Source organism: Phyllostomus hastatus, unplaced genomic scaffold (genome assembly GCF_019186645.2).
Source record: "Phyllostomus hastatus isolate PE091 unplaced genomic scaffold, TTU_PhHast_1.1 phas_contig_34, whole genome shotgun sequence".
Taxonomy (NCBI): Eukaryota; Metazoa; Chordata; class Mammalia; order Chiroptera; family Phyllostomidae; genus Phyllostomus; species Phyllostomus hastatus.
This window is the reverse complement of record NW_025333857.1, coordinates 11,063,796-11,079,608: the sequence shown is the minus strand read 5'-3', so window position 1 is coordinate 11,079,608 and position 15,813 is coordinate 11,063,796. Positions and strand designations below refer to the sequence as shown.

The following is a 15,813-nucleotide window of genomic DNA, read 5'->3' as shown; positions in this document are numbered from 1 at the left end:
AGTTACATTTCTTTACTGCATCTGCTGACATGCTGAAGGAAGTGTAGGGGTATACTTCACTGATTGGCATTTATGTGGCATTTGTGTGTAGCCATCTAAATGAACTTTTCTGAGAACTCCAATCTTAATCCTGCCTATAGTCACATTATGTATTCTGACAAGAGCTAGTGGTTTTACTTAAACTGCCAGGACTTATTGTCAACGTCAGTCCCTATGACCAAATATTCCCTCTTGCATTAATAAATGAATACTTACTTCCAGGGGAACATAGTAGTCCCTGAAGGGACAGTTATTTATTTATTTATTTATTTATTTATTTATTTATTTATTTATTTATTCTGGCTCAGTAATGGAGTGAGGACATTTAGAACCCTTTGATATTATCTATACAGGTGAATAAAACTTCCCTGTAAATAAAAGAAATGGAATATTACTTTCCTGCAGTGACTCTTAACTATATTATTCTGGTACAGTAGGATCCTACAATTGAAAAGGCTCTCGCAGCCAGCTACAGTGGGAAAGCAGACACAATAAGATGTTGATTTCCATTCTTTTAGTTATTCTTTGGGAGCTGGGGGTTTTAATCTTTTTCTCCAAGTTATGTATTTCCCCAATAAACTATTGGAGGAAGAAAGGAAAGAAAAAAAGATGGTTTCACTGTGTGTATGTGTGTGTGTGTTTAAGCCACAAACCAAAAAGATCCCCAGACTGTGTAAATCTAAATGGACTTGATCCACGATACATTTAAATATAGGGTTATCATTAATAGTGAACCTTTTTTTTTGATGAGATGATTATGGGTGCCTGAGAAAGTTATGAAAGTTAGAACCTCTGCCTTTACAGGAGTTTTCAAAATAGAGAACTTATATTTCCTTACATAACTTTCCAGTGTTTTTCTATGAATGATAACAGATTCACAGTGTGAGGTAAGAGTGGAAAAAGTCAATCTCTTTCATGGGCAAACAGTCTTTCTAGGCTTTGGTTGGCAGTCATGGAACTAGCAGCCTGCTGATAGCCAGTCCTACTTTTCTCTCTTCCATCTGGGCCCATTTGGGCAGGGACATTGTGTGTGTGGGGTGGGGGGTGGTTAGCATGGGGAGGGAATACATGTAAGTAATAACGGTTGTTAGTAGTAGAGCAGGGACATTTTCTGAAAATGGAATTGTTGTTGAGGGCTTTGAAGCATAGGTGTGGATTGGAATTCAACTTAGACTAACTGGTCTGCTGATGTTGTTGGTGTCTGATGAAAAGGCTTGGTTTGGCTAGAGCCCTTTGCTGGAGCCAAGTCTTAGTTGTGATCCCCCGTTCTGTTGTGTTGCTCGAACTGAGGTCATCATACTTGTTGGCAGCCAGGCTTATTTTCAGCAAATACACCAGATGAGAGAGAGTTCCTATATCAGAATGCATCCATTACCTCTCTTGAAAAACTGACTTTGGTCTATTCTACAAATACTGTGACAGCAGCATCATCTTTGTGTAGGAGAGCTAGCCTACTATGAATGAATTACACTTTGATGCATGGCTGGGGGTGTGTATGCATTTGTTGCTTATCAGAAGTGTCCTTTAACTACTGGTTTGATTTCAGACTCCTGCTTTGAACTTGCTGTGGGAGAAGTGTTGCAGTGATAATGTAGTGGTTCGGACAGCCTGCTGTGAGGGCCTGGTGGCACTTGTTGCTCAGGATCATGCAGAGTTCAGCTATGTTCTCAATGGGATACTCAACCTGATTCCATCAACCAGGTATTCTTCATGTTTGATCAGTTAACATTTTAAAATTTTAGAAAAAAATTTACTAATTTCCATTAAGGGTCAACATTTACCCTACTTGCCAGTTGTTTTTATTTCTCTTAAAATGTCATGTGATTGATATTTCATATGTGATGAGAACATGCTAGTTTAAACTCTGCAGTTTTGTAATCTGTGGGCATTTGCTCCACTTAAGTTTTGAGGCTCTACATAAATTTGTCACTGTTCTTTTTTATGAAGAAAATAGCTAACTGGTTTAGAATTCACAACTGTAGTGCAAATTCCTGACTTACTTTAAGAAAGAGAGTTGCCTATAAGCAATACTTCCACAATGATAAAATTTTATACACCATTGAAAATAGTTTGGCATTAGTACATGTATTAAAAAAATAATAGCACTAACCCCTTTAAAAAGTATTTTGTGACTTAGATATGTCTTCTGATTATTATCCAAGTACATAATGTATAACCTTTTGCATTTGTTTGGTATGATCATATTTATTCCATTCACAGTATGAGGTTAGTGGAATCACAAGAGATGAAAGGGGCATACAGCATTCTGAGGTGGTTAAATAGGACCATATTTGAATCCTCCTGTGGAAGTAAGCCTCTCTTGTAAAATACTCCCTGAAAAAGAGATGCCACTCTTTGTTTCAAGAAATGGTCTTGATCTGTACCCTTTTGATTTTGCCTTTAAGTCATTTGAGTTTCTTGAGATTCATTCCTGAATCTTTGCATGCGCTCAGCCTCTGAACAGAATGTTCCTTCTCCTTCTCTTTCTGACTTCCTTTTCATCCTTTCAAGCTCAACTCAGATGTCACCTGTATTGCCTAGACACTTCCCTCTTCTCAGCTGGGCTACTTACCCTTTCACAGTATTCTTTTAAACTTTTATTTTCAAATCTAGGACACTTTTTGACAGAAGGGGACCAAATATTTCTGAGTAAGGATTTGATGATGACTAAAAATTAATTTATTTTCTGTCCTTTTCTTTGTGTGCATGCCGACACATATGCACACACACAGCACACACACAAACGTTTTTAGAAAGCTCCTATTGTCTACCCATTGAAAAAAGTAGTTTTGAGGAGGCTTTTAAAAACTTAAGTTTTAATGTGTCTCTCCTTTTGTAACTTGTTGGTTGACCTTAAACAAGCCACTTAGATTTTGACTTACCCCTTTTTTCAAATGCAGGTAATGGTATTTGTTCCCCCCTAAATAATTTTCAAATGCCTTAAAATTCACAAATATAAAATCCACTTACATTGTGTTATACTATTTTTATTTATTTAATATTTTATTTCTTTATTTTTAGAGAGAGGGAAGGGAAGGTGAAAGAGAGGGAGAGACATCAATGTGTGGTTGCTTCTCAGGTGCCCCCTACTGGTGGCCTGGCCCGCAACCCAAGCATTTGACCTGACTGGGAATTGAACCAGTGACCCCTTTGTTCACAGGCTGGAGGTCAATCCACTGAGCCACACCAGCCAGGGCTGTACTATTTATATTTAAAAGTAAGGGTATTAGCAGCTAAGGGGGCCATGATAATGTCTTTGTCTGTGTAAGGGATAATCAAAGCAGGTTAGATTATACCTTTAATTCTAGAAGATCATGAAAGAAAATTATGCTGGTATGAGATATTCTTCACACATCAGTATAAATTCATCATCACTATTGTGAATATCACTATTGTGAATATCACTATTGTGAACTGAAAAGCATACTTTACTGATAGTGAATCAGCATACCATTTATATATTATATTTTTTCAGTAACCTTAGATTCTTTAAAATTAAAAATGTATTTTTTTGAATAGACAATATGTGGTAAAAAATTCAAAAGGGTGTATGAGGCCAAGTCTCTGTCTTATTCCTGTATCTGCTTTTCTCCTCAGAGGCAAAACTCTTACCAGGTCTTATCTTTTAAGGGTGTTGAATGTACATGCACCTGAAAACTTACGTGTACCTATTTTTTCTTTTTTAAAAAAATGTTTATTTATTTTTACAGGGAGGGAAAGGGAAGGAGAAAGAGAGGGAGAGAAACATAGATCTGCACATCTGCCCCTTGCACACCCCCGATGGGGGGGCTGGGCCTGTAATGCAGGCATGTGCCCTGATTGGGAGTCGATCCACTGACCTTTCACTTTGTGGAATGATACCCAACCAACTGAGCCACACCAGCCAAGGCTATGTGTACATATTTTTCTTTAAAAAAACTCCTACAGAATTAGTAGTCTTCTAAACACAGTATTCTTTATTTTACATTTTTCATTGGAAAATATATCTTGGAAATACTTTCTTAACATACATAAAGTGCTTTCTAATTTTTCCATCTACATTTTAGTCCATTGTTTGAATGGCCATTGTTTACCAATTTCCTATTGTTTTCAGTTATTTGCAATCATAGGCAGCACTTCAGTTGATAATGTAATCATACACATTGGTGACCATTAGTTTTCAGAGATCTTTAGAAATATGGCCAAGATATAGAAGAAGGCCTTAAATTTTATAGTATGCAAATATGTAAATTTTAACAATTGAAGTATCCTGGAAAATTTCTTTTCCATAAATTTTCTTATTCAGAATGTTCATGTTGTCTAAATTGTTAGCTCCAGGGAAATGGTGACAGAATAGACCCCGAAGCTACCCAATTTAATTTTTGAATCAATTTGATTGCGTAATGTGTTATGTAAGTGCTAAGTTTTTTTTATTGTTGCCAGTAGAAGTAATAATTATATGTGAAAGATTTTCTTCACTTCGATGGTTTCAAATAGCAGAGCTGTGTAGTTTATAGCAATTTCAAAGACTGTACATTATGTTTTTTAAAAAAGTCACATGAGAATTAATTAAGAAATTAAACTAAATTTAATTTAAAAAGCAGGAGATCCAAATAACCTCCTCCAAATGCCACTCAGGCAATCTTCTGAGACAGAAAACCATCTTTATATTTGGGATCCAAAAGCAGAAATGACTTTGTCACTTGCTTGTGCTTCTTGGCTGAGACATTTTGGATCTTCAGTTTCCAGTATTCAGGTTTCTACTTGTCTGTGGAAATCTCTTCTTAAAATCGAGGTTTATCAGAATTTAGAGGCACCTTGGGAACAGAGCCACTCAGTTTTGATGTAGAAAATAATTCTAAAAATTTATTTTTATTTTGCCTACCTGCAAGGCTAACATCTTTCAGGAACACATATAGAGAGCTAGAAAGGCAGAGAGTGCTCATGTGAGTTGGAGGTGGGGGTTAGAGAGAGATGGTGAGAAGCAGCAGCCTTCTGTGGAATAGGTATTTAGAGAATGTAGCAGTTTCTGGAACTTTCTCAGTATTATAGTAAATGTTGAGGTAGGTGGTGGTGGGCCAAGGGGGTAAATGGGATGGAAAGAGACTTTGCTTGGGGTGATGGAACACGATGTAGTGCGCAGATGATGTTTTGTTGAATTGTACACTTGAAACGTGTTATGGTTTTGTGAACCAAATGTCACTCCAATAAATTCAAAATTTTTTTTTTAAAAAGCTGCTGGTGCAGCCACTGTGAAAAACAGTATGGAATTTCTTCAGAAAACTAAAAATGGGACTTCCTTTCACCTGGCAATCCCACTGCTGGGACTATACCCTAGGAATCCTCAAACGCCAATCCTAAAGAACTTATGTACCCCAATGTTCATAGCAGCATAATTTACAATAGCCAAGTGCTGGAAGCAACCTAAGTGCCCATCAGTAAATGAATGGATCAAAAAACTATGGTACATTTACACGATGGAATACTATGCAGCAGAAAGAAAGAAGGAGCTCCTACCCTTTGCTACAGCATGGATGGACTGGAGAGCATTATGCTAAGTGAGATAAACCAGGTGGTGAAAGACAAATACCATATGATCTCACCTATAAGTGGGATCTAACCTAATCAACAAAACAAACAAGCAAGCAAAATATAACAAGAGAAATTGAAATAAAGAAAAACTGATAAGAAGGGGAGAGGTTTTCAAGAAACATGTATAAAGGACACATGGACAAAGCCAAATGTGGGTAGGATTGAGGATGGGAAGAGGGGATGAGATGGGAGGATGAGATGGGAGGGGGGATGAGATGGGAGGGGAGGGAGTGAGTGGTGGTGGGAAAAATGGAGACAATTGTATTTGAACAACAGTAAAAAAAAAAAAACGCAAGGAAAGATAGAAGGAAAAATCAGTGAGGTCATCTCTCCTAACTTTATAACCTTCCCCTTAGCCCTTTGCAGGTCTAGTCTATAAATTTCTTTTAGAATATGTATGAAACATCACCTCCAGTTCCCTTCCACCCTTCCACCCATCCACCACCACCTCAAATCTAACCCACATTGTATAGTCTAACTTTAAAAAAAAATTGACATTAGCAAAGCTCTGGTTGTCTGAACTTCAGGGAGTGGCTGGGAAAGTGTCTGGGGCTGTGTTTGAGAGACTTCCCTTCAAAGGAGTATAGCTTGATGTCCAATAGTGTTTTTGGTTCAAAGCTGAGGCTACACTGAAACAATTGTAAACTAGTTTTTATAGCTTCTGTAAACAATGAAATGGATTTTAGAGGTCAAAAATGTTCTTCTAATCAGGAAGGAAATTTGAAAAAAGATCCCTAGGGAGGGTGAAGGAAAGAAAGGGGACCACAATGGCAACATAGTAAGGAAATCACCAGTTAAATGTGAAGTTTGAAGTTAAAACTGAAATTAAAGTGAATGATACATAGTAACATGTACTTTTCTTGTCCTTTAAGGAACTGCTGGGTTTAAGTTTGGATAGTTTTTGGTTTTGCTTGTTCTTTGTTTTTACATTGGGTTTATCCTAAGAAAAAAATTCCCAAGGCAAGGAGTTTCCCCATTTTTCTTAGATTTCCTGCCCCCTTAACTGAGCTAGCTTCTAGAAATCTGAGGCAGCCATTGTTATAGTTGCTTAGTAACAGGATTGTGAATAAAAAGCATACTGTCCTGTGGAAACAGGTATTCAGTTTTCGATATTGAGATGTCATGACAGCCTGTAATTTCAGTTTAACTGCTCCCCCCACCCAGCCCCCTGCACCAGCCCCTTCTTTTAAAAATGTGTTTGGTAGAACAGTTATGCTCTAGATAAACTAGGCTGCTACTTGATTTGTGTGCCTTTCGTGCTTTCAAACAGGGAAGAGACCTACAATTTATACATTTGTGAAAATAAAGTGTATTAAGGTATAAGAGATTAAAATAAGTTATTTTCTGAGGTTCCTAAAGTCTACCTTTTAATGAAATTTTGCACAGGGTATTAAAAACACCCATTGTACATCATGACTAAAGCTGTTGGATTCAGTGAGTTCTTAATCATGGGTTGCTCAAGGTCCAATCTGGTTAAAAAGTGATTCTGAGAACTATTTGGAATTAAGGTATAGGGTAATTCAATGACAAAATTTTTGTCTCTTTGGGTCTTCTCTTGTATTGATGACCCTGTTCCTTGGGGACACCTAATTGCTTCGTTATCATGTAGAAAATGGCTAGCAACCTAAGGAGACACTGTATTTGTATCTTGTACTCTTGAGGCTTTTCTGTATTATTTAGCTTCCTTATCTCTTTTAATTTGGTAGGAAAAGAACCAAGGAAGGGTGACTTTGTGAAGTTTCCTCTGAGGTGTCCTAAGGAGGACAGTTGGCATCTTCCCTCTGCAGCTGGGGTGTCACAGTGCTTTTATTAACTGAGATGGTTTTCAGGGCTAAATCTGCATTGATTGATAACACTGCTTATTTAAATCTTACCTGAGAGGGATGGAATTAGTAGATTATGTCTGTTTTTCCACCTTCTCTTTTAAATATTCCTTTAAGTTATTTAGCTTGTTTTCAGATGTTCTCTTTTCTTTTTTGCCAAGCCTTTTTCTTTCACTAAAAATCCCAGAATCTCTCTTAAATTTCAGCTCATAACCAGAAAAGTAATTCTAGCCAGTTTTATTGTCTAGGACATTCTGCCCTTTTTGTCTTTTAAGTTGGTTGATCTGGTTGAAGGCTTTGTTTGTTACAAAAATCTTCCAGTCACGTGTTTATGCTAAGCCATTTCCAGGTGATTTAAGGAAAGTACCTACTGAGCACGTGACTTTCATAATGGAAAAATGTCTCAGAAGGAATCAGGCTATTTTCTGGCACTTAGAGGACAGATGAAGGTACAGAACTTTCCCAAGCACAGCTCAATAGCATGACATCTCTCAGGTTTTTTTTTAAAGAAGCATTATTTTTTTTTTGTCATTTATTCGACTATGGATTCCTCAGAATGTTTTTTTTTTAATTTTTATTTCCTTCTTCTCTTCCTGGATCTCTTTTCTCATAATTTTTTTCTAATAAATTTAAAAAATGATTTGACCATTAATCTAGTGTTTACTATTCTCTAATTTGCTGGTGACTAACTCTGCTTAGGGCTGGTAAGTTATTCTTTCCAGTTAAAAAGGGACTTGGCCACAATCTTCCCATTTGTCCCCATGATGCCCCTTTTGGGGATATTTATATCATCCTCTTCAACCCTGTTTATTCTTATCCCTGGCCAAAAAATTAGTGTGGGTACTTCCTTGTACCTCATGTTTGGAATATCTCGAAAGCAAAGAACCAGGAAAACCTCAAATTATTTGTTGTATTCAAAAGGAGACTGAAATGAAATACATGAGCAGTGCTTAATGTTGTTATCAAATGAACCCCAAACAAAGGAAACCTGATAATGTTATTCATATACACAATAGCAATTGTGCGATTTCTCTAGTGAAAAGCAGTTTTTTGGGTGGTGCTTTACAAAAATTTTTTTACTTTATTTTTATTGTTTACACTATTACAGATGTCCCCATTCCTCCCACCTGCCACCCCCATACCCACTGCACTTTCCTGGGTGGTTTTATTTAACATAGTTTGTATAGCATGACCAAAAAATATTTTCTTTTCTGTTTTATTTATTTATTTTTTTTGGAATATTCAGCATCATTTTTGACCCACACTTCTCTCAGGATAAGATCTGGGTCTTTTCATGCCCAGTGAAAATTGAGGTTCTGTTTTGCATCATCTCTTGCCACTGTACTTGTAGCAATGGCCTGGCCTTTCCTTTTCTCTTTGAGGGTTCTTGAGTCAATTCTGCTTTTCTTGGCACCCATCCAGGGAAGGGCTTGTTGCATCTGAGTTTTACTGAAGGGCTTTTAGCAGCAGGCTTCTGAATGTGTAAGGACTCTTTGGGTGACAACTTACGGAAACCCACTTGCACTATACTAGTTTGAGATAAAGGTATGATTTTAATTTTTTTTTTATAAAGGGCTGTCCCAAACGAACAAAGAACTGTGATGCACTTGGACCTCAGGAACAAATTGGACACAGGCTGTGTGTGTTTTCTTTATTGCAGCTGACTTTCTCTGCTTCCTAGTCCATGGCCACCGCCTGCTTCTGGGTTAATATCTCTTCTGTCCAAGAGACAGCTGCACTGCAGTTGTAATTTCTTGGTCACATTTAAAGGTGACCAAGGGTGGGCCCCAGCACATGTGAGATGTCTACTCCCAGACCAGTCAACTCTGTCAGGGGCTGTGTATTAGTGTTCCAGGGCTGCTGTCACAAATGACCAGAAATCTGGTGGCTGTAAACAACAGAAATTTATTATTTCTCAACTCCGGAGGCCAGGAGTCCAAAATTAAGACTTCACCAGCATTGGTTCCTTCTGGCTGTGAGAATCTGTTCCATGTCTTTCTCCTAGTTTTTGGTGGCTGCTGCAGCCCTTGGCATGTGGCTGCATGACTCTGATCTCTGCCTTTGTCCTTATATGACCACCTTCTCTGTGTGTCTTCGTATCTCAAATTTATTTCCTTTCTGTTATGAGGATACCAGTCACTGGATTTAAGACTCATTGAGGATGATCTCACTTTGAGATCCTTAATTATATCTTCAAAGACACTATTTCCAAATGAAGTCGCAGTCACAGGTACTGGAGTTAGCACTAAGATGTATTGTTTTGCGGGACATAATTTAACTCTCTACAGGCTGTGTCTTTATTGTGTGAACATATGAGTGCTAGGGTCCCTTGTATAGTAATCATACAAAAGGGAAGGAATGGTGTTTCCCAAAACAGAGAAGAGGAGACTGGGACACTATTCCTGAGGAGTCTCCTGCACTGGGATTGAACTTTGGGCAGTCATGACTTTGGAAATAGGTATCTCTCAGCCTCTCAGCTCAGCTCTAGTTTGCAAACATAATTGTGCTCAAGTATGAGTGACTAGTACTACATTTGTGTTGTTCTGACAGGGACAAAGGGTAGAGAGATTGAGTGGATGGAGATTTATTTTCAAAGATAACATACTTGCTTTACTGTGATAGCAAGATGCCACCGTGTTTTCTATCAGCATCATCATCATTATCATCATCCTCTTGAATATTTTTTTGAAACTGTAAATTATCTCTCTGAACAGCAATAATGATAGAAACAGCCATTGCCTTGATTGCCAGGGTTAGGTAGATAAAGGAAGATAGCTTGGAGTGTGACACACAAAAATAACCAAGAAAATTTCAGAAAAAAAAAATGGGTGTTATAAAGAGGAACTCTTCCTATGATTTCTAAACCTTTTAATGGAGAATTTCAAAAGTACGCAGCATGGTGTTATGAACCCTCCTGTTTCTGTCACTGAGCCCAGCAGCCGCTGGCCCATGGCTGTTCCTGCTCCCTCCACAGCCCTATCCAACTCTGTCCTGCCCATATTCTTTAGGAGAAAATCCGACATTACATGATTTCGTCTGTAGATATTTATGTGCGTAGCTCCATTTTAAACACATAATGACGAAGGTGTATTATACCTTGATGTACATGTGTGAGTGCATGCATAATGTTTTAAATGTCCAATCAGCCTCCAGGTTTCTAATTACCTCATAACTTTTTTTTTAACAGTTTGTTTGTATGGCCATCTAAATAAGCATGGGCTGTTATGTCTTTTACATCTCTTTTAATATATAGGGTCCCCTCCTCACATCTGTCTCTCTCTATCTCTGTCTCTCCTTTTCTTACAATTTTTTGAAGAAACTTGGGTCTTGGCAGAGATTTCCGTAGTGTGGATTTTGCTGATTATATTGCCATGTGCTTTAATTTATTTTTCTTTATATCCTGTTCATTGAAAGTTTGCTTCAACCCTGGCTGGCGTAGCTCAGTGGATTGAGCGCGGGCTGTGAACCAAAGTGTTGCAGGTTCGATTCCCAGTCAGTGCATATGCCTGGGTTGCAGGCCATGGCCCCCAGCAACCACACATTGATGTTTCTCTCTCTCTCTTTCTCCCTCCCTTTCCTCTCTAAAAAATAAATAAATAAAATCTTAAAAAAAGAGAAAGTTTGCTTCTAGAAATTTGATGATATTTAAGTTAAATTTTTGTTGTTGTTGGGGTTGGGTGTCGGGAGAGGAAAGAATTCTCCGTAGGTGGTAATGTGTTCTTCCATCAGTAGGCACATGTCTGATTGTTAACTGTTGATATTCAGTGGCTTGATCCATTAATTCATTAGGAGATTCACAGTGGTGAAATGCTAATTCTATAATTTTTTGTTCACTTATTACCTGAAATATCACTATAAAGAGAACCTTACCCAAACCTACTGTTAGATTAGTTATTAGTATGGTTTGTATAGGAAAGGCAGGTTATATATCTGATTCTTTTCTCTTTATTTACTAAACTTCAAAATAATCAGTTTTTGACGTATCCTTTAGTGGTGACTAATTTGATTTTAAATAAAATCAGATTTGTTTTATAAAGAATTATAATAAGCCCGTGGATTTAAATAATTGATATATTTTATTTCTGTTTTCTCCTTTTTTAATGATTTTTTGAAGCTATCTTTTCACTCTTTTGAGTGAGTTTGCTTTGGACCCATGCTTAAGAAGCAGCTTGAGAGAAAGGGAGAGGGAGAAGAAAAGGGAGAGAGAGAGAGATTGAGAGAAAAATTTAAGTAAAGTTTAAAATAATCCTATAGCTATTAAATAAGTTTCATATGCAATAAGTGATTTAAGAGGGAAAAGAGTTAAGCAAAACAACGTCTTCCCAAAGGGCCTTGGCGCAGCTGCTCTGTCTGGTGTTTGGGAACAGGAACCATTTAGGAGTTAGTTCTCAGTGTGGTGAATTTAGCTGCATGGTGGGCAGTTGTGACCACAATAGTTATATCTCTATTTACCTTGCTAAATATTTATCTTTTATTGTACTTATTTTACTAGGAGTCTTAATTTGTTTTAATGTTGTAGGTACATGGATTAAAGTGTATTAAAAAATCTAAAGGCAAAACAAAACACCTGCCTCTCTCCCCTCAGCAGGGTTATTTCATTGCTTGATAATGTAAAAGCATTCTATATCAATTTTATCTTCTTAGTGTTTATAATGTCCTCATTTGCTAAATGTGTAATTCCTAAAATGAAAGGCTCATAACCACAACTAATAATACCATTTATATTTGTTAATTTAGTAATAAAGTAACAAATTTTAGTAATAAAGATATCAGATACTGTAATTTTAATGTTCATATGTAAAATCATGTAATTGCAGAATTAGAAATTACCTTAAGAGGTCACCTCTGTAGTCAAGCAAGGCAGTACCTTTTAGCAGTCTTTTATCCATCTATCCATGTGTTAATTAAACATATTTATTGAATATTTTCTGTATGCCTGTGCTAGGTGCTATATATCATGGTGAGGAAAGCAGACATAGTCCTTGCACTCATGATGCTTTTGGTATACAGGGAGAAATTGACATGATTATAGTTTCACAAATACATATTGAACAGCATCCTTGTCAGTGGTCACAGAGTATTCCATTATATGGATGGGTCATATTTTGACTCTCTTAATAGTCATGAAATTTTTTTTATTTTTTAAAAAAGATAACAAATACAGTGAAAGATCTTTTTTTTAGGTGTATGTATGAGTAATTTTTTTAAGGAGGAGTTCTTAGAAGTGGAACTTATGGGAAAAGGGATATGTGTATTAAAAATTTTTATAGGCACTGCCAAATTCCTTTCCATAAAAGCTTAACTAGTGTATACTCAACACGGAAGTGCTTATTTCCCCATTCACTCATCAACACAGGATATTATGACTCTTATTCTGTTATTTACATATCTATATTCTCTGCCTATGTTTCTACTATGATTTACCTTATTTTGTTGCTTTTCTTGTTTTATGGTTATTAATCTTTTCTCTGTCATATATGTGATAAATATTTTCCCTCACACTATCTCTTATTTTTAACTTTGTGTTTTCTCTCGCATGAAATTGCTTCTAATGAACTTTGCTAAAACTATCTGGAATTTTACTTACAGATTGTCTTTGTTGTTGTTCTTTTTCACATCTCCTTACCAATTCTCTCCTAACAATTGCTTTAATTTTCATAGCCACCTGAGAAACATGAGTTCTGGTATTCACTTTAATCAAAGTTCTTTGTAGTCTACATCTATTTCATTGATTATTTTTTGTTTTATCTTTAAAAAAATAAAAGCTTTATATAACTACCCTTTAAAAGTGTACAACACAGCAGTTTTAATATATTTACAAAACTGTGCAGTCATGCATTATCTTTTAACTAGAGAACTTCTTTAAGAAAAAATTTTTGTGTTATGTCTGAAAATATTTCTTCTGTCATTACACATTACTCTAAGTTGTTTGTGGGTAGGTTTAGATTTATTAAGTTACATAAACCTTTCCCCAATAAATCTGTATACATTGGTTCATTCAGTGTTGCAGATAAGAATTCTGATGCCAAATTAGAAATTGTATCAGTTTAATGGTCTTTATTTTGTAGATGTCATTTAAAAATCTGAGAATTCATAGGATTTTCTTTATATCTTCGGATTTGAAAAATTCTAGCAATTTAATTTTTTCTGGTATCTTGCATAGTACTTGATAATAATCCTTTCAATTTGAAAATTTAAGTTCAGTGAAATTTTCTTCTATGCTTTTTTTGACTTTTGCTTTTTCAGTGTTTATGTTTTCTTCTACTTCATTATTTTGATTTTCAGCACTATTTAAACTATTATAACCTCTTCTGTTAATCATACAGAATTCAATAAAAATGTTTGATTTTGTAAGAGCAGATCTCAGGTACAGAGTAGCAATGTCTTGAAAACAAGAAAAAGAGGGTTTTGTGAGGAGAGATGGAAAATACTAGAAATTAGGGTAGGTTTATAGTTATTTTAGGCTTAATTATTAATTAACTGAATGATTAAAGAGCAAAAAACATTACAGTCTTTATGGTACAGTTATACATATTAGATTATCACAACTCTTTGAAAAAATAACTGGGTACTTTATTGACATACTTTTTTTTGTTCTCTAAAACAACACAAAAGCTGGACTTATTCTTGTAATTCTAATTTTACAGATGAGACTGTGAAGGCTTCTAGGTGTTAAGTGGTTTGCCCAATATTCCTAGCTAATTAGAATTAAAGCAAGGATTTACATAAAAATCTGAAAGCATCCCTCTCAACCCACTTGGAATATTTAAATAATTTGAATAGTTATTCAATTGAATTTAAGGTAAATGTGTTACTATTTGAATAGTTCTGTATGTGACTTGACTGATACCATATCTTTTAAAAATCATAATCTAGTAATGCTTCACTCTTACTTACAATACAGTAAGGACACAGTTATTCACATGGTAAAATCTGGATCCATAAATAAGACCAAGCAAGACCTAACTTAAAGAAAGTGAAGCTCATTTGTCAGCCTCAGTGGTTCTGTGAACTCCCTGGAATTCAATGCAAATATGATGTGTGCACTTTTCTCTGGGATTCTATTGCTTTTGTAAAGGGTGGGTGGTCCATGTTGGTTAAGATTATAGGTCTGTTATGTGCCTCTGTAAAACTCCAGTCATATGACAAATAAATCATTAGAAAAGAAAAACCAATCTAGTTTCATGTACAAAAAAGGATTATTGCCACACTTCATTTTATTGTGCTTTACAAATGTGACTTTTACAAATTGAATACAAGCCCCTCCATGACAAGCAAAAAGATTATGACCCTCTTTATTGTGGTGGTTTGGAACTGAATCCACAGTGTCTCTGAGGTATGCCTTTATTTAATGAATCCATATTTCTTGGAAGAAATTCAGCCAGAAATTCAATTAACACTGATCATCTAAAATGAATACCGTTTAAAGTAATCATTAGGCCCAAGAGAAGTGGCTTTATGTGGTTACTAGGTGCAGCCTGGACTTTCCAGGTTTATGTAAGTGAAATCATTTTAGCTTAAATTAGACATTAGAGCTGATTTCCAGTTGCATAAACATTCAAGGTGAGAATCTAGACAAGGACACTTCTGAACATGTAGTGATCCTCTGACCAATGCAAACCAAAGTCGGCCTCCTATGACAGATCCCAGCCAGATACTACAATGTGGAAACTGCTCACTCACTCTGATGATAAGAATTTATCTGCTAAATATAGCTGCAGGCCTGAGATTTCATGTTATTGTATAACATCTAGGCATAAGCCTGGGTCAGAGCCATAGGAGTTTGTACTATTCCAAGGAACTACCTCTTAAAACGCAAGACTGCAACCCTGAGGCCTGGTGAATCTTTGTATTTGGAGGAGTCAGGTCATCCTGAAGCTCTGAGGAGTCTCCATAAGCTCTGTTCTCTATGACTAAGTCCAGACATTCATTCCCAGGAGTGGGTGCTTAATAAAGTATTTATGGAACAATTATGATTTCTATGCAGAAGAATATCCAGCTCTTTGTAAATGGAAGCGTGAGGGCTGTGAAGAGCTAGAGGATATACTGGAAGAAGATACCATTCCTTAAAATTTGTACCCTCAGTTACAGAATGGTTTTGATTTTATAAAAGTGAGTGGTATGAATAAGGAATTTATTCTAAAAGTTTGGGTGTTGAGATATCTCTTTTCCTAAGCTTTAGAGGAGGATTATTCTAGAAACTCAGAGTGTCAATAGAGAAGGTTATCAGAAGAACGTGAGCAACACCTCTATTCCGAAGGAAATCTTGAAGAGATGCCATGCAATGAGAGACAACTACAGTTCATTCCAGTATTTTTTAAAATTACTTTTTAATTGTATTTAGTCCCAGTGGGATTAACGGGCCATAGAGCACCATGGG

General features: G+C 36.2%; 1 protein-coding gene across 4 annotated transcripts in view; it reads left to right on the top strand.

Moving 5' to 3' along the window:
* The window catches only part of FOCAD (focadhesin), a 310,882-nt gene that overhangs the window by 40,738 nt on the left and 254,331 nt on the right, over positions 1-15,813 (top strand). For 3 of the 4 annotated variants that reach the window (XM_045840183.1, XM_045840184.1, XM_045840186.1), the window contains exon 4: positions 1,586-1,740. The exons of the other annotated variant lie outside the window; for it this stretch is intronic. In XM_045840183.1, the coding sequence (XP_045696139.1) occupies positions 1,586-1,740 (155 nt within the window). The remainder of the gene's footprint in view (positions 1-1,585; positions 1,741-15,813) is intronic. 4 annotated transcript variants of the gene reach the window in all.